Source organism: Dicentrarchus labrax, unplaced genomic scaffold, assembly GCF_905237075.1.
Source record: "Dicentrarchus labrax unplaced genomic scaffold, dlabrax2021, whole genome shotgun sequence".
Taxonomy (NCBI): domain Eukaryota; kingdom Metazoa; phylum Chordata; class Actinopteri; family Moronidae; genus Dicentrarchus; species Dicentrarchus labrax.
This window is the reverse complement of record NW_026136703.1, coordinates 22,907,452-22,929,783: the sequence shown is the minus strand read 5'-3', so window position 1 is coordinate 22,929,783 and position 22,332 is coordinate 22,907,452. Positions and strand designations below refer to the sequence as shown.

General features: G+C 42.8%; 2 protein-coding genes across 2 annotated transcripts in view; both read left to right on the top strand.

Moving 5' to 3' along the window:
- Positions 1-180: 180 nt before the first annotated feature.
- rpia (ribose 5-phosphate isomerase A (ribose 5-phosphate epimerase)) lies at positions 181-7,644 on the top strand. Its single transcript, XM_051381878.1, has 9 exons — positions 181-481; positions 1,164-1,224; positions 1,553-1,608; positions 1,863-1,922; positions 2,164-2,228; positions 2,315-2,383; positions 3,100-3,241; positions 4,707-4,806; positions 4,927-7,644. Exons 1-9 carry the CDS (start codon positions 299-301, stop codon positions 5,022-5,024), a joined length of 834 nt encoding a protein of 277 aa, XP_051237838.1. The 5' UTR covers positions 181-298; the 3' UTR covers positions 5,025-7,644.
- A 1,079-nt stretch (positions 7,645-8,723) lies between these two features.
- The window catches only part of eif2ak3 (eukaryotic translation initiation factor 2-alpha kinase 3), a 32,063-nt gene continuing 18,454 nt past the window's right edge, over positions 8,724-22,332 (top strand). The window contains exons 1-2 of the mRNA XM_051381626.1: positions 8,724-9,244; positions 20,101-20,230. Of these exons, the coding sequence (XP_051237586.1) occupies positions 8,943-9,244; positions 20,101-20,230 (432 nt within the window). The 5' untranslated portion in view covers positions 8,724-8,942. The remainder of the gene's footprint in view (positions 9,245-20,100; positions 20,231-22,332) is intronic.

The following is a 22,332-nucleotide window of genomic DNA, read 5'->3' as shown; positions in this document are numbered from 1 at the left end:
AATAATAGAGAAATATTAGACAAAAAAAAAAAAAAAGATTGTAAGTTACACCAGGTGAGCTCTTGCACTCTGTGGCGGCAGTACCGCACTGCACATGCGCAGATGACCACAGATCTTTAAAGTTATGTGAGCAGAAACAGGTGATGAGCCGAATAAAACCGGTTTAAAAGTAGAGCTGAGCCACCGCTCCTCACGTCCTGGCGCGGAGAGGAACCCTGTCTCTCTCTCTGCCTGCCTGTCTGTCTGTCTGCCTGTCTCTCTGCCTGCCTGTCTCTCTCTCTCTCTTGTGGGCCGGGTCATGAGACTCCAGGGGTGGCTCTCCCTCAGAAACCTCGCCGCTGGCTCTCTCTCTCCAGCACCCAGCGGGCGGGCGGCTCTCGGTAACCGGGGACACGTGTGTGGGTTCGGTCAGTCCGCCGCGACCATGGCAGAGGAGGCGAAGAAGCTGGCCGCGTACGCCGCTGTGGACAACCACGTCCAGGTAGCTGTTCGTGTCTCTGTCGTCTCTCTTTGTTGTTTTACAGATAATGTTCAGTGTGTCCTCTTTTGTTAGCCACACGCTAGCGACGTTAGCTCAACACAAAACACAAGAGGTGGTCGTTTAGCCTGGCTTGCTAACGTGGTGCTGTTATCTAACTTGCACGGTTTGGGGAGGGAATTAGCTCAGTGTTATGCGTGCTTGTCCCGGGATAGTGGGGCTAACTTTGTGCTGCATTAAAGGACTAAATATAACGTTGTGTTAGCTGCTAGCGGGACGGTGCATGTAGCTGAAGGAGGGACAGAAACAGATGAGCTCACAGGTTCTGCAGGATTTCAAACTCTGTTACAAACTGTAATTCATTGCATAATGAAGGAGTAAGGGACAGTTTGTCCTTTACTGACTCTGTAGTGCACATGGGATGCAGCAGGGGTTCATTTACCTGCTGCAGACAGCTTATTTGAACATCTGTACCACACCTGCAACACATGCTGCCCTTCTGAGTCTGCATTATATATGAAAGTGTTGTTTATCTTTATTGTGTATGCATGTATTTATGTGCCACACAACTATATAATATAATACACTAACTACTCTTCATCCTAATGTGTCCACCAACGTCCATGCATCTGCTGTGAGGTGTGAAATGTAACAGGGTTTGAATTCTTCTGTGTGTCTCCAACAGAACAACCAGGTGGTTGGAGTGGGCAGCGGGTCGACCATCGTGTATGCTGTAGACAGATTAGGTGAGTGAAACCATTTTAATTTGGACTTTAGATGTGATTCGTGAGACCGCCGAGGTGTCTTTTAGAGAATAACTTGTTTGCAGTGAATGGAACAAAGCGCGCTGCGTCTGTTTTGGTGTTTTATGCTGGTGCTCTTGTGAGTTTTGGGAAGGTGGAGGACAAGTTCATTTCGAGCTGTGTACTTTAACTTTCGTGCATCCGGCTGTAAACATATGCCTGAATTTCCTGTGGAATATCGGCATCATATATCAGCCGGTGAACGCCCATATCGGTCGACCTTTATTTGGAACCTAATGTTTTTGAACTTTGTGTATGTCGTATGTTGCAGCTGAGAGAGTGCGTCAGGAGAAACTCAACATTGTGTGCGTGCCCACCTCCTTCCAGGTGGGTTGGAGACATTTTCAGTTACATGACTTCTAACTGTTTTCCTCCCAATAGCTCAATGCTGTGTGCACAGTATTTGGCAACAAGCATGTGCTGCAACATTGTGGCTTTGAATGCAACTCATTACCACACTCTGTCCCTTTTTTGTGTAAACGTATGAATGAAATGTTTGTCGTCTGCTTTGTGTCTCTCTTCTCCTTCTGTTTTTCGCGCTCCTCGCCGTTCCTCCCGTCTCTCGGCTCGTCCTCCCACAGGCCCGTCAGCTGATTCTGCAGCACGGCCTCACGCTGTCGGATCTGGACAGGCACCCAGAGGTATGACGAGCTCTTTACAAATTAATCTGAAAGGCTTGGAAATGAGTAAGGGCCGCAATATGTTGGCACTCGAGCGCTGTCATCTTGAATTGGAGCGCTGTGAACATCGTGCCCGTGCCGCTGCAGCACAAACGTGAACGGAGCTGATGGTCTGAATGCACAGAGTGAATCAGTTCATTTGTTGTTGCTTGTTGCTTTTGTTTGCTGCTTGTGGAAATACGTTGTTTGTCCTCACACACAGCTGGATGTGGCGATTGACGGAGCAGACGAGGTGGACGCAGCTCTCACGCTGATAAAAGGTGGAGGGTGAGTACAGTTCGATACAGACAGCAGAGCTCAAACAGCGTGTCCTCTGATGTCTGTCTCACTCTCGTCTTCTGTTTGTCTCACAGCGGCTGCCTGACTCAGGAGAAGATCGTAGCCGGCTGTGCGAAGCATTTTGTTGTCATTGCCGACTACAGGTTGGTATTTTTTATTTTTTTTTAACCTGGAGTGTAATTCCTAGAGAGAGTGTTATAACACTTTTGCCAACCCTCAAAGGGGGGAAATGTTTCTGTGGTTTCCTCATTGAAGATTTGTTAAACGTACAAGGCGTTCCTCAGTTTAATACTAATGCCTCTACATTTCTTTATAGTAATTCTTAATGTCCGCCACCGGGTCGGATTCCCTTTAATCAGATGAAGCGAGTTACCGCTTTTGACCACAGGGGCCGCCAGAATCACCACAAAATGAAAGTTTCTTGTCGCTGCTTTAAAATCTAGCTGGATCAGAGGCCCTTTTCTGCCTCGCAGGTGGTAAACTGGACTTTAATTGCGTCTTTGTATTAGATTGCATTAGCAGAGCAATGAAAGAGCGAATCCTTGAATTTTGTGTTTGTGTGGTGAAGGGTTGGTAGCATTAACTACAGCGGTCATTGAAAGTTTGAAACAAAAGGAGTAACAGTGTTTGCATGATAAGCTTGTTGACTGACTGTATACAGTGTGCCTCAGGGTCACTTGGCGCTGCAGGAAATTGGACTTTAGAGGACTTGTTGAATGTCGTTATCGTGCTTTCACACAGCTTGAAACCACATCACCTACTCTGTGTGTGTGTGTGTGTGTGTGTGTGTGTGTGTGTGTGTGTGTGTGTGTGTGTGTGTGTCCAGATTTGGTTCTTACACTCTGTTCTCTCCTCCCAGGAAAGACTCCAAGGCTCTGGGCCAGCAGTGGAAGAAGGGAGTTCCCATTGAGGTGATCCCCATGGCGTACGTTCCCGTCTCCAGGACGATCGCCAGGCGCTTCGGAGGGGAGGCCAACTTACGGATGGCTGTCAGTAAAGCCGTAAGTGGAGGATTGGCTCGACTCTTCCTTCTGCATCCAACACTCGTCTTCGTATCGGCTCTCTGTCTGTTACAGCAGCAGTGTAGCTTTTCCCATGTGTTGCCCGTGGGTCTATTTGTAGTTTTAGTTTTCACGCAGATCCTCACTTTCTCTTCCCAGGGGCTCGTAGTGGTCCCGAGGTCCAGGATGAGAATGATGTGTGTCTTTCATGGTGAAATTAAAACTCTTCCCAGAAAGCATCAGAGGAGCTAAACCACTTAGAAACCACTTAGTTTATTAAAACATTTAATCAGCATTACATTGTGTGTTTTTTTTATTGCCCTGAGTGCTTTTTATACAGAATCTTAACTTACAATATATTACACTTTTACATCTTTATGTGGCAATAATGGAATCAAAGTAGGCACCATGTGTAATTACATTTTTCTGGACTCGTGTGTGCACTATTTGACCTCTTGTAGCGCCATGGAGCTGTTTATTCGTGAGTAGGTCCCAGTTTGGTTTGTCTAGTACACACACACACACACACACACGCTGGTGACATAACTCACAGATCCACAGGTGGTGGTAAGACATGCTGCAATGTGCCAGCAATGGTGTGGAAAAAGAAGACTGCGAGCTAGTAGACACGGATGTAAAAAAACAACAACATAATCTTTGCAAATGTTTTCTGTGGAAGGAAATCAGCACATTTGTTCGACCTCAAAGAGACACACACACACACACACACACACACACACACAGGGAAACTCCACAGGGCACCATTTAAGATAAAAGCTTGTGGCAACAGTGAAACGGAGCAAAGTTTACTCTGAAACCAGACGAATAACACCTTCTCTCTCTCTCTCTCTCTCTCTCTCTCTCTCTCTCTCTCTCTCTCTCTCTCTCTCTCTCTCTCTCTCTCTCTCTCTCTCTCTCTCTCTCTCTCTCTCTCTCTCTCTCTCACATACACACACACACACATCCGTCTCATTAACAGTCTGTAGGGTAGAACTTGTTTGTTACTCTGGATCTTAATGTTTGACTGGTGAGCCTGGGAGCAGTTTATATATTAATGAGTGGACAAGCGGCAGTCTGTTTATCCAGGAAGCCTTTATGACAACAGATAGTTATTTAATTAACGCTTGCCTCATAGTCACACATGATCACTTAATTCATACTGATTACAGAAGTCAGGCCACGTACAGGTTGCTTTTTTTTTTTTTTTACTGGAAAAGCTGTCGACAAAGTTTAGATAATTTAATATAAAACTATTGTTTCTAAATCAACTTTTCTATTCCTGTCCGGAGTCAGAGTGTTCGACACAGATGATGACCACGCTGCAGTAACTGCAGTAATACTGTGGTTCGTCTCATACTTGGTGTTATAAACACTTTGCTCGCGGCCCTCTGGGTGTTAGAGTACAATGGATAGGAACTCTGAAGTTTTTGTTCAGTGCCTGAGGTTGTGTCCGTCTGTCTCTCAGGGTCCTGTGGTCACCGACAACAGCAACTTCATTCTGGACTGGAAGTTTGAGCAAGCTCAGAACTGGAAAGAAGTCAACACCGCAATCAAGATGATTCCAGGTGAGGAGCTGGCGGACGCGGTTCTGTTTCTGTGCAGTCTGGGTTTGGTGACGGTGGATCCTGCTGATCATTCACCACAGACAAACACTAGCTCAGTGTCTCTCTCCGTGTCGTCCTCAGGTGTGGTGGAGACGGGGCTTTTCGTCGGCATGGCCGAACGAGCCTACTTCGGGATGGAGGATGGAAGCGTGCAGGTTCGGGATCCTCCAGTCAACTAGGGAGTTACGCCACGATCGCCGTCTCTCGCCTCCTCTCCGAATGACCTCACCCTCTCCCGCAAGTGCCGTGTTGATGATTTACACCCGGTCTCAGACTGTGTTTGGACAGAACTGTAGCAGGGAAGTTTTCACACATCTCAAAACCAGATCCAACTCAGGATCTCTTGGTTTTTCTCATCCTGCAGGCGGTGCTTCTGATTCTGCGAGTTTTAAAGTGCCTGATGAGCAAAATCAGTTGCATCTGATATACAGTTTTTTTTTTTTTTGTTCAGGCTGTTATTGTTGAGTTTGGCTGCCTGGTCTCACTGGGAATGTTTCTCTTCCTGTAATTAGTGACTTTGACTGATTGTCTGCAGTGCTGTGGTTCTCAACCAGTGTCCTGAATCACTGCAGTGCTACAGAATGAAACTAAGGTGTGCCTTGAGATTTAATTTTAAGCCCCATTAAGAGAAATGACGCCATTAAAGTTACATTTAGAAAGCTCATAATCATACGTCAAACTATTGTCGTCTGCTAGCCTGCTGCAAAACGTCCACCAGTCAAGACATCAGAAAAGTGATATGCCTTCAAGTCTTTTTGTTTAATTAAATCACAGAAGGGGGAGTGATACGAACTGTATACTACAACATGAAGTGTTTTTTTTTCTTCAGGAAATTAATTTCTCTAATTAATATGCTAATTTAAACAGAAAAAGGCAGAAAATTAATGAGATCGTTGACGATTTAGGGAAACCCTGTGGTGCTGGTATGAAGCTTCCATTATTTGGTTATTGTAGTAAGAAGACACGTGACACTGATGATACAGTGTGCGTCTGTGTGGTATACAGTGCAGAGGTGGGCTGTAATAAATATAATGTGGTAATTCTGCCGGCATTTACTCAGACGTGTCGACACCTGCTTTGAAAAATACAACTAGGGACAAAAACAGAGGACTGTAGACAGGAAGCGTGCAGAATGTACCAGCGGGTAGTGTTAGCTCTGCCAGCTCAAGGTTTGAGAAGCATCGAATATAAGGACAAGGTGAAAGCGTCACTGTGAGGCAGCGGCAGCTTCACCTTTCTTTGTGCGCCTCGGTGTAACTGAAGCTCCTCGTTTTCTGCTCCGTTGTCACCTTGCGTGTCCTTCAGCTGCTCTCTTTGTATCGGTTCGTGTCAACACAGTGATAAATCATCTCAACTGTTCAGCTGCACTGTGCCATCAAATCTACATCCTCCTTACTAGGAATGACTCTTTTTGTTGAATGGTTTAGAACAACTGCACAGGTTACAGGTATACAATTTCAGGATCTTAAACTGGAAATGACTCCTTTCTGTCACATGTGATTCCTTTTTTTTAAAGCCACAGTTCGCAGAGCTGTCTTGAATATTTCTGATGTAGTTTTACATTTGTTTATTTCACTGTTCAGTGGGGTACAAACTCATGAAGTGGAAGTTCTCGTGTAATTCTCTTGGACTGTTGTATTTTTCTTGCATCATCTGATTTCCTGCTCTGAGTGAAGACAGTGGAAATGTTTGTGGTTCCTCTGTTTCAACAGCAGTTTCGGGGGGGGGGTTAAAGTCCGCAGCCTCTCACTGTTGTCCAACAAACAAACCACTGAATGTGTGTTCTTTCATGCATGTACCTCCTTCCACCGTGTTTGTGCCTGTAACTTGCATGACAATGTCTCATTCCTCACACGAGCCATCTGCTCACAGAGAGTCTTGTGGCATAAACTTAAATCCCAATGGTTATAGAGAGACGTGGAGGACGTCCTGAGGTAATAGTGACGGACAGTTGCCTCTTTAAAATTGTCACAGTTAATGGTGAACTGATGTAGCTCAAATCTGATTTGATGTGCCTTGGTACGCCAAAGCAATAGAAACACCTTTTCTTATTAAGATGTAGCAGAATGAATTGGTTATGTAGCTGATCATATTGTTGGAGCAACACTGCAACAAACTGCACCATTAAAGACATTTTAGTATATAAAAATCTGAGAAATGCAGTAGTTAAAGACAAAAGCTGAATCACAAACGTGCAACTTCAAAGGCGCTCTGTAAGATCTTATGCTCAGTGTGCAGCAGATATCAGGGAGATAATGTTTCTCAACTCTACAGCACACTACTCTTCTTGAATTGTCTAAAAATACTTTTTTTTTTGTCCAAAACACTCATTGTTCCTTCTCAGATTTCAAATTGTTAGGTTGTCTTTCTTCACACTGAGGACAAGTTCCCTCACTGTCCAGAACAACCATCATTTGTGTGATTGTATGATTAATGTCTTTAATGTCACTCTGCTTTCGGCTCACGATGCCTTACACTCTGGTTTGTTTTTATATGTACGGCTCCGACAGGCTCAGGAGAACATCAGTACTGGGAGATTTATGCAGTCTGCTGACACGTTAGTCCACAAGCCACTGTTCTTAGGTACGGGCAGACTCCGTGGTCGCAGTGGCGTGTGGACAACGTGAAAGTGAACGGCGTATATGTATCCCAGTTTGGGTCCAATACAAGTTGTACACCATGTTGGGTATTTTTGCACCAGCAGTTCTTTTATTGCTTTCCTTACCAGTTGACTGTGATAATGATTTTGCTGTGAAGGTACTATTTTCTCTGTCAAACAATACAGGACCAAAATGATAACAGCACGCCTCCCTTGTGTTATTTCTGGTGGGGAACTTTTCTTCTCCTTCTGTTAATAACTTCATGATGTGATACACGAACACTTTCCAAAACTAGAAAAGAAACAACCACACACACACATTTTCCAAGTACAGAAGATTCATTAAAGTACTTTCCAGAAAACCTTGGCGGTGCAGTTCTCCTGTGTGGCCACTTGGGGGCGCTAGAAACACAAGCAGGTTGATTGTGCTGCAGTCACTGCACAGCAAACTGGGTTAACGATGACCTTATATAGCACCCAAAATAATAATAATAAAACAGATGCAACTGCCACAAATTCTAATGTGATAAGTTGACAACAATTGTCATGTGATTAATATAAATTCATGAAAACAAGTGAGGGATTTGAACACTTTTCATTCATGTGTATCAGTTTTATAAGAGTCCTAATTAAAAACTAAAGTCCCTAACAATCTCAGAACAAGTGTAAATAAAGGAGAGTTTTTTATTTTCACAGATATTATGTCATAGTGTTTGTTTATCTCAAAGTGGGAAGACATAACTCGTGATCAGGAACAGGAACTGTACCTCTCATCAGCGGAGCCACGTTGAAGCTTTCATATCGGGCTGTCTTGACAACTGCTCTTGAGTGACAGCTGGGATATCCAATCGAATGCTTGCATTCAGTCCGCGAGGGCAGAAGTCGACCAATAGCGTTGCTGCTTAACGGCGTCGTCTCTCTCATTGGTCGAACGACGACACATCCCACCAATCACGTATCCGCATTTGGCAAACGCCATCGGGGACTTTTTTGCGTCACCTTTTTGCTCCCGTTGTGTGTCAACCCGCCAGTGCGCCTGCGTCGCTCCGACAGACAGCGGGTTAGCCAATCAGGGGCACTGTTTGGGGGGGCTGGAGCGTTCTGATCCCGCCCCCTTGAGTGACAGACGTCAGATCCAATCGCACTCTGCTTAGTATGCGAGTGTGCGTGATTGACAGGAAACGGTCCAATGAGAAGCGGGGACATGACGTTTTAACGAACGTTGCGATTTTACCGTCCAATCCTAGTGTAGAAACAAGGCGGGACTTATCGTTACCAAGGCATGTCTTGAGTGAAGTATAAAGGGAATAACATGGTGTCCCAGTGGCTGTTTGTGTTTACTTAAAGAACAGATTTGAAAGGGCGTTTTTCAACACACAACGGAGTTTTCTTTGTAGATACAGTTTTAATTGTTTTGCACTTTAAGTTTTTTTATGTTAAGATTTACAAGGCCAGTGGCATGTAAATCTCATACTTCACTAATGTGCCAGTCTTACAAATGGAAAGGGGGCTTCACTTTGGAAACGTGAGCATTTCCCTGGTGCTCCTGCTGTTGCTGAAAGCGCTGCTCGGATTCGGGACTTCGGGACAAACTCAGGGCTCCGCCGTCGGGAGGGAGCCGCAGTCCGCCACCCGGGGTTCAGGGTCGACCTCGGAGGGAGATGGTGACAGAGTCATGGAGCGGGGCTTGGGGAACGTAGTCGCCCCGGTCATACTCGCAGACGTTACCGTGGAGGACGACGAGAACGGGTCGGCGGGAGAGGCCGACGAATCACACGGAGAAAGTAACGGACCGACAAGGTTAGTCCTTTTAAAACAGCCGGACACCCATTATCGGACATGCGCGTTGAACCACCTGCACAAAAAAATGCTCAAAATACACACACAAAAAAAAATATATATATATATGAAAAACAAACGTGTATTATTAATTAGAGTAACTAGTTAAAATGTCGCTGTTTAGATGTTTGTGAAGCTAACGTTAAGTCTCGACGATTACATGAAGATATTCATCCGCCTTCAAAAGCGCTGGTCAAAACTTGTGGATGCGGTTGGTTGTGTTCCTCCCTCCCCCCCCTCAACTTGTTTTAAAGCGTATTATCTCAGCTTCTACGCCCCCCTCTTTATAATATTATTGATTATAAATTGTCGTGGAAGCAATATTAAGAGCTGTCAGAGCTCAAAACATTTAAAGAACAACACGTCGACGCCAGTTTAACTTCCCATAAATGGTGTTAAGAGTTTCGACTAAAGTTTGGATGAGACGTTAGTTGTGGTTAACTAGAACTAGCTCATTTTTATGGGGTTTGTTTTTGTTGTTGTTGTGGTTATTTTGCATGGTAGTCTTAACATGCTGAGGAAAAAAATGAAAGTGTTTCTGGGGCATCAGTGAGGGCAGTTCATCGACCATAAAGTTTGTGAGTCCTGCGCTGGCTGACCGCCGTATGAGGCTGAAACGTGCCCCGGTTGTCGGTGTTGTTGTTGTACTGATACAGTAAATGTGTGACCTCCAGTGGAGATACAGGCAGGGTTGCTTTAAAATAATAATAATATAATATAATAATTACTAATTTACCTGGTAAAAAAAAAAAAAAAAAAACATAAAATATAGTCTGTAAAGTAACGTGATAACGAGAGAAGAAATGTCAATAAGAAGTATTGATGCACGTGTTTTTCTATAAGACAACAAACAAATTTAACATTTGGAAAGAAAATTGACTGAAACTGCTATATAATCCCTATTTTGTACTAAATATAACTGTAATCTTCTTGTCTGTTTTTCTGTAACTGTAATGGATTAGTTACCTTTTTTTTTCTCTGTATCCTGATTACATAACTCCACCGGTCCAGTCTGAGCAGTTGGTTCAGATTATGTGATAAATAAGCTTCTGTTTCCTATCAGTGTGATGTGATGGACCCTGCCTGCTCTCCTCATCCAGTCGTCACTTTGCACTGTTGAGTTAATTTGCTTTCCATTTATTATCATACAAAAATCACATTACATGAAGGAGGGGAACACTGATACCATCCTCTCATGATCCACTGCTTATCTCCACAAACACGTCAGGACTTTGTAGCGGAGAAAAGTTGAAAGAAAAACTGATTATTTTTTTTAATTAACCCACACTTAACTGGGAATTTATTAGGAGAAGCAAGTTATAATGTTTGTGGCAAAGTGGCTCCCCAGCACAAGGATAGAGATGTCATACAGGATCTAAGGTGTTGGACTTCTCATGTTGACATGCTGTCTCTGTTGTTGTTGTTGTTTACTAGTGGGCTAACATTATTGTCCTAGATAGAGAATGTGGCATGGACATAAACGGAAAGCAGTTGTTGTTAAATGGAAAGCAAACATTTGGTGGGTGCTCTCCTCACGTACCAAGAATACAAATCCAACATGACAAGTGCATGTTTTTTTTAATTTTTTTTTATTTTAAGGACAGACTGTCATGCAGGCATGTCGCTGAGCTGAGAGAGAGAAATAAATCCCCAGAATCCTGTCAGTTAAAAGTTTTACGGCTTCACACCGTCCACAGGTTTACTGAACCCTGTTAGACCTGCTGCTGCTGCCCAAAGTGAGATGCAGTTCTTGGCGCAGTGGGTACGGCATTGATTTTGTCTTCCTTGGTAAACAGTAGGTTTGACGCCCACCTTAGATGTTTGGCGCAGTGTGTTCTTCATGATGTTACTCCTCTCTGCTATGTTATTCTTTTTTTTTTTTTTTTTTTACCGAGACCATTACAGATAGTTTTGACTGAGCCTCTAGAATCATTCTCATAATAGCGGGTTTTCTTTTGTAGAAGCCTATAAGGTTCTTCACTAAATTATTCTCTGTGTAGTATTATAAATGTCCTGTCTGCTGTTCAAGAGAAAGTTGGATCGAAGTCAGTCATAAAATTGAAAACCTTGTTAAAGCCATACCTTTTTTTTTTTTTAAGTGTTTGGTATTCTCTCTTACCTTCATACTAAAACCTGCTGCTGGTGTATCTAACTAGGTGGTTAAAAAATGCGGCACATGTTCCATTTGCCGTCAACTTCTTTACCATTGAGCCTCACTTAAAAGCTTCCTGACAGCCCCTGAATCATCTGTTATTAGTTCTTATTATTGGGGATGCCATACAAACCCAGATTTGTCACAACAGGGAGCTGCTGAGCACACTTGGCAGTCAGTCCCATGAAGCTTAAGTCAAGAGGAATAGGTGTGAGTAGTTGTCATGTTGTTTTTAGCAATTGTGTAAGAGAGATATTTTCACACAGTGTTTGCCACAATACAACCTTTGCACTCTCAAGTCTTTTACGCCCAGTGCACCACCAAGGACGCAAACTTATCAGGATAAAAGTGACGGCAAACTAACCCCCCCGGTGCAAGGGAGACACAGCGAAGGACTTCAAGATGGATAAGGCTTCCGTCTGTCATCTGCAGCACAGTATGAAAAGGGAATCGAATGCAATTAGCAGAGCAGTTTTCTCCGATAGAAGCGGGGCTATTCCCTCGCCGGGTTCCTCAGCTGCTGCAGGAAAACTCCTGAGTGTCATCCTGCTGCTGGTCACACCCTGGCACTGCTCACTTTCACTCCTGCGTCTATTTCTCTCCAGTACCTGTGTGTGTCACTCTCTGTTGGATTCTGCTGTGTTTTCCTCTCCTCTTTTTCTCACTTTATCAGTCTGCCTCTGCTGATTTCTCTTTTCTGTTTTATCATGCTCTTTCTTCCATATTCACAGTTTGTCTGCACATACTTATTGGCTGTGAATCATCTTATAGCAATGTCTGCTCTGGTAATATGTTTAGTATACATTGTCCATGGTATTAAAAGTATTCCTTTCCCTCCTTTTTGTTTTGGTTTATAAAATATTCTATAAATATTGTTGAAATATTGAGCTGAGAGGATAAATACCTAAATAATAACATTGATATAAGTTGTATTTTTGCCACATTTTGCAAATGCAAATGCTGCCCCACAGGGTGTGAACGTACACACCATCACAATAACAAACAGTAACAGTGATATGTAAAGTCAGAAAGATAAAGAATGAAAGGCAGATACAGCAAGAATGATACAGGTGAATTATTAATCAAAAAGCCTGTCTGTAAAACAACAACAGATATGTAAAACATGACAGATTTAGCTGAAATAATAAAATAATGAACTAATGAAGGTTCAGAGTCAAAACACAGCAAGACAGTATCACACCCTGTCCGTCCCTCTGTCTGTATGTCTTTGTTGAAGTCTGTCTCTGCCTTGCATTTATTCTCTTTGTCTCTCACTCGTATTTACTCTCTCTCTCTCATCTCTTTCCTTCCCTAATGCTCTCCCTTACCTTCACACATACACATTGCTTTTTAATGTCATCCCTTGAGTATATACTCTACTCCATGCTCTGTTTCCATCCATCTGTCAAGAGAATTGTCGCTGAACTTTAGACATGTCACAAGAAACAAAACATGATTTAAGCATGTTTCCCTCCAAATGGGCCAATTTGAACAAAGGAGTCCTCCTAAATGTCAGAAAACACATTTACAGTGGAAGGAAAAAATGTCTTTCAAGAATCAATTCATTTTGAGGGCAGTCTAAGTATCACTTTAACAGTATGTCTTGCCAAAGGCAGTACTGTAAACACAAAGAATATCATGGTTTGTGTTGAGATTAGAGGTTTTGAACATCCAACGTAATGACAGTGAACTTTGGTTTAAAATAGCAAACACAGAGAAATATGTCCAACAGTGAAATTGGACACTTTTTTGGAAAGTAATCACCCAACATTAATTAATTCAGCTTTTTGAAAACATGTCGCCACTTCCTTCTATGACCTTTCAAGGTTTCACCTGCAGCCGCTGCTGTTGTCCAAGTCAAACAGACCACGTCTTGTGATAATATGTGCCACCCTGTGACAATAATAATGAGAATACACCCTTGATCATTGTGGCTAGAGAAAGAACTTCACAGAGATGCGAATAAAGTCCCAATTTTTCTTAAGAAGAAGAAGAACATCATGACCTTGTTCAAAAATCAAACCAATGAACCACTTATTCCACTTTTGAAAAGATCCTGGTAACTTTAGTGCTTTGTTGACAATATTATGACTCTCACAGCCTGTACCTCTTTGTGTTTTAAAGAGACTGGACCTCCAGTAAAGCCCTTTTATTTTCTTCCAAATAAGACTTTCGAGTAGAACACTTCAAACACAGACTCTTGAAAACATTTCATGCGGACAGCTTGAAAAACCCGTCTATGCTCAGATGTCAACATTTTTAAGTTTCTGTCAGTTGCAGTTGTTTTTCTCCCCCGTTCCCTCCTCCGCCCCTGTATCCTGTAATCTATAAATATTGTAGATGTTCGCTTTGATCCGGCCTTCAGTTGTGACGAGAGCTGCTGTCGCGTCGGTTGATGGCTGTCACCTCACCTTTAACGCTGCCGTCTATAGGTTACAAACTCCACTCTGGAGATTTTGTGTTTACATCTGTCTCAGCGCATGTATATATATATATATATATATATGTGTGTGTGTGTGCATATATGTTTGAAGCTGTGTGTGTGTGTGTGTGTGTGTGTGTGTGTGTGTGTGTGTGTGTGTGTGTGTGAATCATGTATGTGACGCTGCTGCCAGGTTTGATGCCTCCGCCAGTGAGCGTTCCGTCGGGGCCTCCAGCACCTTGGGGAGCACTTGGAGGTGAGAGGAGAGAGGACATCAGCTTTGTTTGAACCTTCTACCCCCACAGACACCCACCCCCCTACCCTCTGTACCCCCCCTCAGGGCCCTGTAGCGGCAACAGCTCTTCTGGGCCGCCGTGCTTGCCGGCTGGCTCCCACCAGCCTACTGCTTAGCAACAGCCAATCGGCCAAGCCAGGCGACTTGTCGGCCAATTGCGTCGTAGAGAGGGGCTAGTGCTCAGAATTTGAGTTGGCCGCATGGGTCTGGCTATAGTTAGGTAAAGGAGGAGGAGGAGATTTTTTTTTTTTTTTCTTTTTGGGAGGGGAGAGTTCATTTCCTTGTTGTTTTTTTCCCCCCTCTTACTTTGTTTCAGTAGTCTGCTCTCTGTAACCAGGGAGATGTTGTGGGTTTTATTAATAGAAATTGTCCCCAAAATAACAGGTCAAGATGAAAATGATTGAACTCCCTCTGGGAAGTTTTAATTGAGCACTTTAAACAGTTCGTGAAACTCAGTCCTTGTGCAGAGAGTGTTTTTACGTTTGAGAGGTCTGAATGTATAACTCCAGCTGCTAAACTTGGTGTCACTTCAGATAAGCTTATATAATCTCTTTTAACCTATTTCTCTATTTTTTCCTTATGTAACCATGTTTTTATTCGTGTCTGGGGCTATTTTTTGTCTTATTTAACAATTTCTTATAATATTGTATAATATTTTTATTAATGCTATTGTAAAGTTTAAAGTGCACAAGGTGCCTAAAAATGTACCAGCAGATGTTGCTGATGTTGGGATGTGATGACCTGTAGTGTCTTTGTAGCTGACTTCCAGACTTTCTCAGCACTTGATGCTTTCTGCAGTGTCTGGGAAGTAGAAGTGCTTGTGACTCATTTAGACAAGATGTTTTTCAGGTTGTTTCATAACCATGTGTAGTGACAGAAATAGTAACCAGTCTTCATAAATGTGATTGAAAAACAATGCCTGCTTTGAATATTATTATCAAGAGGATGGAATTTATTAGGTCAGTTGCTATTTTGGTAAGTCGGCAAGACCCATCCTGCAGCACTGCAGTATGGGTGGGGCAGAGGCAAAAAGGTGGGATGCTGAGAGAGGAAGAGAGAGGGAGGAAGGGAGGGAGTGGAGGATAAAAACAAGGAGTTAGCTGGTAGTTAGTAGGACCATGCTGTCTTGTTTTCACTCTCGATGGCTCCTCACTGCTTAGCAACAACGAATCAGATCCTCGGATCAGAGCTGTGGCTCAGCCAATCAGACGGCAGGAGCGTGGCGCCATACAGTTTGGATTTTACCACGTGTGAGATGATACGGGTTGGAGAGGGGAGCGCACTTGTGCAGGAGGAGAGAGAGAGGGTGATGGCAACACTTTTAAATGATGTGTGTGTTGTTATGCTAGTGCTAGAAGTTTTTTTTTTTTTAAAAGCCACACCCTTTGCTCTCTGCTGCGGTGGTCTGCTGCAGTGACCCTGATGGATGTGAGGTTGACTTTTAAAGCAAGGTCTGTCACTGTCAGGCAACTGTTACAAAGTCATAAAAATGATCACTTGTTTATTAAACAGGTTTAGAGAACAGTTACATAAAACTTCAAGTCACATTAAGCTGTGTTTGAGTACTGGTGTTATGTCATCTGTGGTTATTAATCTGTCTTTAGGCTAAATGGTACATCACTGTCAGTCACCTTTGTGACACCTGACAGGTGGAGGTTTTTTTTTGTCTGAATGTGTCTTTATACTGGATGTTGTTAGGCTTATCGGAGCATATTCATGTTTGCTAAAGAGAAAGACCGGCTTCTGGTTTCATGCTGTGTTATACTGACTGCCTGCAGGTCTTAAAGCCTTAAAATATCCTGCATTTAATTATGGGATTACCACAATTAAACGATTTAAAAGGCTCTGAATGATTTTAAAACTTTCTGTTTGCTATTAACCTTTAACGCTTCAAGTATTTGTCCTCACTGTAACCACAATCACTGGTATTGTTTTTCTTTTAACATATTTGTAAAATATTTGTAAAAGATTAATTCTCATTTTGAATAAATAATCTCAAATTAAATGTTTAATACCTTGCCCTCTTTGGCTCATTTCCATGGCATTATATGTCAGAATGTGCACAGTTTAAAGGAATGCACTTGACTCTTTCCCCCCCCTCCTGCTGGTGCAGCTGGTGGTGCTGGGTGCGGCTGGCTCAGAGCTGCATCCATAACTTTATCCCCACGTGCTCCCCATGCTCTCGTATTTTTGCTCTGCCTCTTGGTGGCTGCACGGCAGGCTGAGTGGCAGCTGCGCGGCAGCAGAACTCCACACTCCAGCGTGCATTCAGGCTGCTCGCTGTTGCATGGTTACAGGCAGTTCTGCTCTACCATTTGCTCAGAGTCTGCAGAGCTGCCCGCACATTGGCTGAGCGAGTAGAAAAACACTGCCTCCATTGGCTGCTGCGAAGTGGCAGGTTGCTGCGATTGGTCCCGCTCAGCGGCTCCCGCTCCTTGGAGACTCGGCCTGTGTAAACATCCTGGTTGTTTCTTTCAATGGAGTGTGTTTACCAGCAGCTCGGTTTTGCCAGTGTGTGCAGACTGAGTCTGAGTGTCTCTGAGGAGCAGAGAGTCTGGTGAGAGTGGGGCTAATTGGCTCCCTGCTCCGCCATACGCTTTGTGATTGAAGAAGCACTATGCACTATTATGACACTTTTGACAGCAATACAGGCAAGGACGCTAACAACCGTCTGTCTGCTGGCAGCCTCACTACTCTTCCTCTTTCTCTTTCTTCATTCTCCATTCCAATGTCTTCTTCAGTGTCTCCGCCGCCTGCATCTGTCACATCGGCGGCAGCAGCCCCACAGGCTACATGTTATCCCTTTGGTGACGAGCACAGCAGAAGTGTCTCGGGGCTCAGACGTGGAAAATAAATTGCCCCGAGTTCTAAATGATACAGTAGGGCTGTTTGTTTTGTTTGAGTTGTTTTTATTGTTCAATTTAGTACTATTTTTGTACCGTACTCCTCCACTGCTCGTTTTCTCCATTACCATCGTGATACCTAAGTTGTAGAATTAAGTGCCCCCCCCTCCCCCCATCCCGGCCCCCCTCTCTGCTGCTTTATCTGGAGTACAAAGAGTCCACAAAAGCCTTTGATCTCTCTCTCAGAATGAAATTCTTCTATCTCTTGCTCACCCTCTTTCCATCTCTGAAGTTGAACTCGATGCTCTCAGTGACTTCGTCCTCACTTCTTCATTCACAGCATGACGGGGGGGGGGGGGGCCTGCTGAGCGAAGGCCGCCAAAGCTTCCACCCTCTCAGAGAGCCGACTGCTTAGCAACAACCAATCAGCCTAATATTTTTGGCAGAGTCTCGCAGCCAATCGAGAGGGTGAGAGCGGGCTTTAGCGCTGTGTTTTTATTGGTGGCTGAGTTGAAAAACAATGTTTTTCTTAGTACCCTACACTTCAGTGCTAGTGGTGAGGCTGATATTGCTAAGAGCAGATTTGGGGAGATAATCTTGGCTTTGATGGGGCTGAAAGACACATGGCTCATTACTGTTAAGTGATCCTATTTGCATTTTTATGCAAACTTCCAGCTCCAGTTTAGCTGAAACAACTAGCAGGTCCAGTGCAGCAGTTGTAACTCCCTGTGAATGTGTCAGTAACTACAGTGAAACCTAAGAGAAACCTTCCTAAAATTGATTTGCACCCTCTGAAACAATCCATGACTTAGTTTTCCTAAGGCTTTAACATCCTTGAACATGCTCCTTCCCCCTCATGAAGAGTGTTCGATCGGTCGAATCAATAAGGGATTATAGCTAGTCAATAGCAATTCACCTGTTCCGTCTGAATGATGGATAGCACCGGTGATGCCAATTAAATACACTCAGCTTATTTGACAACTATCACAGTGCACATATATAAAGAGTCCACTTTTTCTTTCTTTCCTAATTTTTTCAGTCTGACCTGGGAAAGTGAACAAGTGTAACACTGTCTCTCTTCCCTCTGCTACTGCTGTCTAGTTGCCCTCGAGGGAGGCAGTTAAAACCCCATATGCCCCAGTGGCCAACACACAGGGAAGCTGTTTTGGGTCCCAGCTGTGTGGATGCGAAGCCGTGGGTGCTCAGAAACAGCATGTGTGCTCGGCTGATCCTCGCTGGTTAAATAAAGCTAAACGCCCAGTTGACAGCATCTCCTCTAGACAGATACAAATCAATAGTCAGGAGGTGGCCCGTGCCAGAGCTCAGGACAGGATTGACAAGCAATGCGGCAGAACCCTTAAGAGTCAGGCAAAGGGTGGGGCTGGATGTCTCGATTAATTCAAGTCAGACTGTTTTTTTTAGCCTGGAGATACAGACGAAAGAGAGAAGAACTGTTAACGAATTTTGCTGTGTCGGCACATAAAGAGGAATAAAACTCATTTGGAGAATTTGTACTTTACTACTGATGGAGAAAAATCCTTCACCAAGTAAACTTCTTGGTAGAGCTACAGAATTAATTAGGGGGGCAAAGACGAAAATGTAAAAATCCATCACTACAATATTTTTTTTTTCTCACTGGTGAAGCACACTGGGGCTGTGAGAAATCCTTAGCCCATACATCATCTAAGGGAAAACACTTTCACCCCCTGCATCTTATTTTCCCCCCACATCTTATTTTTAGCTCCTCACTGTGTCTCTGCCAACAATGCCTCTGAATGAAATATGTGGAATATATGTCTATACTATATTTTGCACTGACAGTATTTAGTATTTAATCATGTTTTTTGTGTCTTTTTTTTCTGTTTTATTATTGTGAAAACCAGTTTTTGAGAAATTAAATCATTTTTGGGCAGCCTCTGAAGGTGAAATTATACAAGTCTCTGATGGGTTTGGTTGTTTTCTTAACAGCACTGATATGGTATTTTCTCTGAGCTGTCATCGTGGGCAGTTGAGCCAATATTTGTGAACACTAATTTTCTGCCAATGTAGGAGAGCTCAGAAGAAAGCCAAGACTAATCAGAAATGTCACTGAACAAATCCACAGACTCTGACTAAAACATGGTCTTTGTCGACACATAAAACATTTATTTGAGGTTTTACATGTAAATGAGCCTGATTTTATTATGGCAGTAATAACAGTTTTAAGCTTGAGAAAAGTAACCATGTCATATCCCCTGTGCACTCTTAACAGTTGCTGTTACCATCTGTTTCAGAACATCATCAGTGTGCTCTTCCCATACCTAATGTGGAGCTCTTATGTTTCTCCTGAAAATAAAGGGGATAACAATGAAGTTCACTGGAAATGAGGAAATAAGAAAAGCAAATCACTTTCAGTATTTGTAGAAAAGGAAATCAGTATTCTCTGCCTGTCAGATGTGTTTCTTTATTTTGATTTTGAGATCTTAGATTCAGTCCCAGGTGGTTTAAGTGTGCTTGCTCTGGGGGATCAGCTTTAAACCAGCAGTTCAGCCATATTTGATGTTTTCTTGTGGTTTGCTTTTGCTGTGTGAATAACAAAATAAATGAACAAGGTGCCTTTTTGAATTCCTGTTGTGGGTCATTGTTCTTCATGGTAGTACTGTGGTTTTTATGGAAATAAGTCGCTATGTGTGGGATATCTAGTCAGGTTTTAATAATCCTCAGGTCTGGCGGTCCCATCTTTAATCAAAATGCCACCCAGACTAGCTGACAGGATGGGGTTTGTCATGGCACAGGTGTGGTGTTGGCTGCGGTTGAAGGTCATCCTGATTGCTAAACAAGGGTAAAGACTAGAGAAAGACAACATCTGCACCGCCACTGAACAGTTCTTTGCCCTTTAGTGTCTTCTCTGTGATGGCATTAAATTTAACCCCGCGCTGGAAAGATGGCATCAAAGACAATAGTGGTGTAATTTTTAAAAAAAGTAAAAAAACGGCTTGTAAAGAGACTTGACAAGTGCAAGACAGTGCTGAAAAGGGTGTATCCTTACCAGTATGTAAAGCTACAAAAAGTGTCTACAAATCCTTATTGAAGTGTATGTTTTAAGTTTTTGTGTTGTGTCCACAGGTCTCTTGTGATCATCAGTACCCTGGATGGGCGGATCTCTGCCCTGGATCCTCACAATCAGGGCAGGAAGCAGTGGGACCTAGATGTCGGCTCAGGGTGCCTGGTGTCCTCCAGCCTCAGCAAACCTGAGGTAGATCAACTCCTGTGTTTCCTTTGCATTTTTATTAATACAGATGGGAGGCAAAACATAAGAAACCTACTTAATATTGAACAGCCAGCACACATATGGTAGAATGTTAATGCAACAAAAATCTAGAGTTATTACCCTTTTTGTGCACCATAATAAACAAAGATACTGGTCCATGTAAAATAAATGTAAATTTACAGTCAACCACAGCCACTTAAACAGGTTAACAGACATTGCTCAGATGATTAAGATCTATCAGTAGATGAAAAACTCAATTTCCACAGTCTTGACATGTCAGTGTGAGGTTGAGGATGCAGTCTCATCTTTGCCTCAAAACAAGCACTGTCCCTCCTGGCTTTCTTTCTGTAGACAGCAAGACCAATAATTGAACTCTGTGCACTTTGAACAGTCAACCAAGGGTTGCGGTTGCTTACATTCATTTCATGTACACAGTACACACCAGACATACTGTACACCCCCACATAAATCTGAGAGTAGCTGTTTCGCCTTGAGGATTAGCCTCTTTGTTGACTGTAGTGGTTTACACATACAAGCACAGCAAGACCCTCATCTGTACATGTATACAGAAGCTTAAACCGCCCACACCGACATGCTGAAAGTGAAGTGAAGCCCAGAGCGCGAGAGATGCATACTAGAGACGTGCTCATGGTTTACTTTGATGTGGACTCGCTCTGTGTCTGTGAGAGTTTTGCCTCAGGGAAAAAGCCTCTGATACTAACAAGGGTCTGGGTGGCTTTTGAGATCAGTTTAATGTTGGTATTCTGGTGCTGGTAAGGCGCGTTTGAGTGTTATGAACTCTCTGGCTCTGTCATATAAATACATCTCTACTTGATTACTCTGGTATAGCAATTAAAAAAACAATCTAGAACCAGTTCAAAATGTTTAACACCTTTTTAACTGGTGGGTTTTTTCAGACGAAAGTCTGGTGTGTGTCATTTCTTTCCCTTCAGAAGCAGAGAATCAATCAGGTGGTGGGTCACACAGATAAAAATACATTTTTATTTATATAAATCCTTTTTTTTTTTTTTTTCCTAAATCATAACAGAAGTTATCTCACTACAATTACAAACGCTAACCCAGACTGTCCCATCTGGGAAATACAAATAACATAAAAAGAAATGAACATTTAGCTGAAAACATAAAAATTTACATATAATGAAAGTACAAGATAAACTGTGTCAGCTGATCTTCAATAATCCAAATAATGCAACTTTTGGGTTACTCACTATGGAAGAATCTCATTCAAGTGTTTAAGAACCTCCCGTATTATTGGGTGAAGTGGTTCTCAAGTATATTCCACTCAGCCTGAGTAGTCTGGTTTGCAAACCTACAATTAGAAGGAGGGAACTAATCACTGAAATCAGCTGCTGTAGTGTGGGTTTGGGATTAAAAAAAAAAAAAAACCCTTCTAATTTATGCTTCTTGATCTCACATGGTTGAGAGCTGCTGTGTTTGAGATTGAGAAAATCAGAATTCATGAACCTCCTCAGAGGTTATGATGTAGAGAACCCCTAAAGGTTCCTCGAAGCACTTAATGGTTGTACAGTAGAGACTGAGTGTAATATAGCTTCTCCACTGGATGCACCAGAATGTAAATTTGACCTTGAATATAAAATTGCACCCTGCTGTACTGAATCTCGAGATATTGCACTCGTTATATGGGAACTGAAGTTTTGGTCATTTTCATGCCTTTAGTTGAGGGGTAACATGATTCTCTATGGTCTGATGAAAGTCTTCAACTTGCTTATGAATCACTTTTAAAAAAAAAAAAAAAAAATGTTAAGCCAAAAACTAGGCTGTTTTTCTTTGGAGAGATTGAAATTGTGTTTTCCTATTCAATTAATATGACTTTCTTCTCTCCCGCCCAAGAACTAGCTTATGGATGTATGTGTGTTTGCCTTAATAACAGACAACAGTGGAAAAAGCCAGAACATTTCTACTTGCAAAAACAAAACTGAAAAAAGGGAAAATCACTTACTGTAATACCAGTGAACAAATTCTTTAAATATTTGTAAGTAAGTGTGCTTGGCGTACTTAATAATAAATACTGTACTGTATCAAAAGAACTATACATAACAGAAATA

Bases quoted from the DNA above. Each gene is read 5' to 3' on its own strand.
- rpia (XM_051381878.1), top strand. From the start codon at position 299: ATGAGACTCCAGGGGTGGCTCTCCCTCAGAAACCTCGCCGCTGGCTCT. The intron at 1,225-1,552 runs GTGAGTGAAACC...CGTATGTTGCAG, and splicing joins GTATGCTGTAGACAGATTAG to CTGAGAGAGTGCGTCAGGAG. The intron at 4,807-4,926 runs GTGAGGAGCTGG...TGTCGTCCTCAG, and splicing joins CGCAATCAAGATGATTCCAG to GTGTGGTGGAGACGGGGCTT.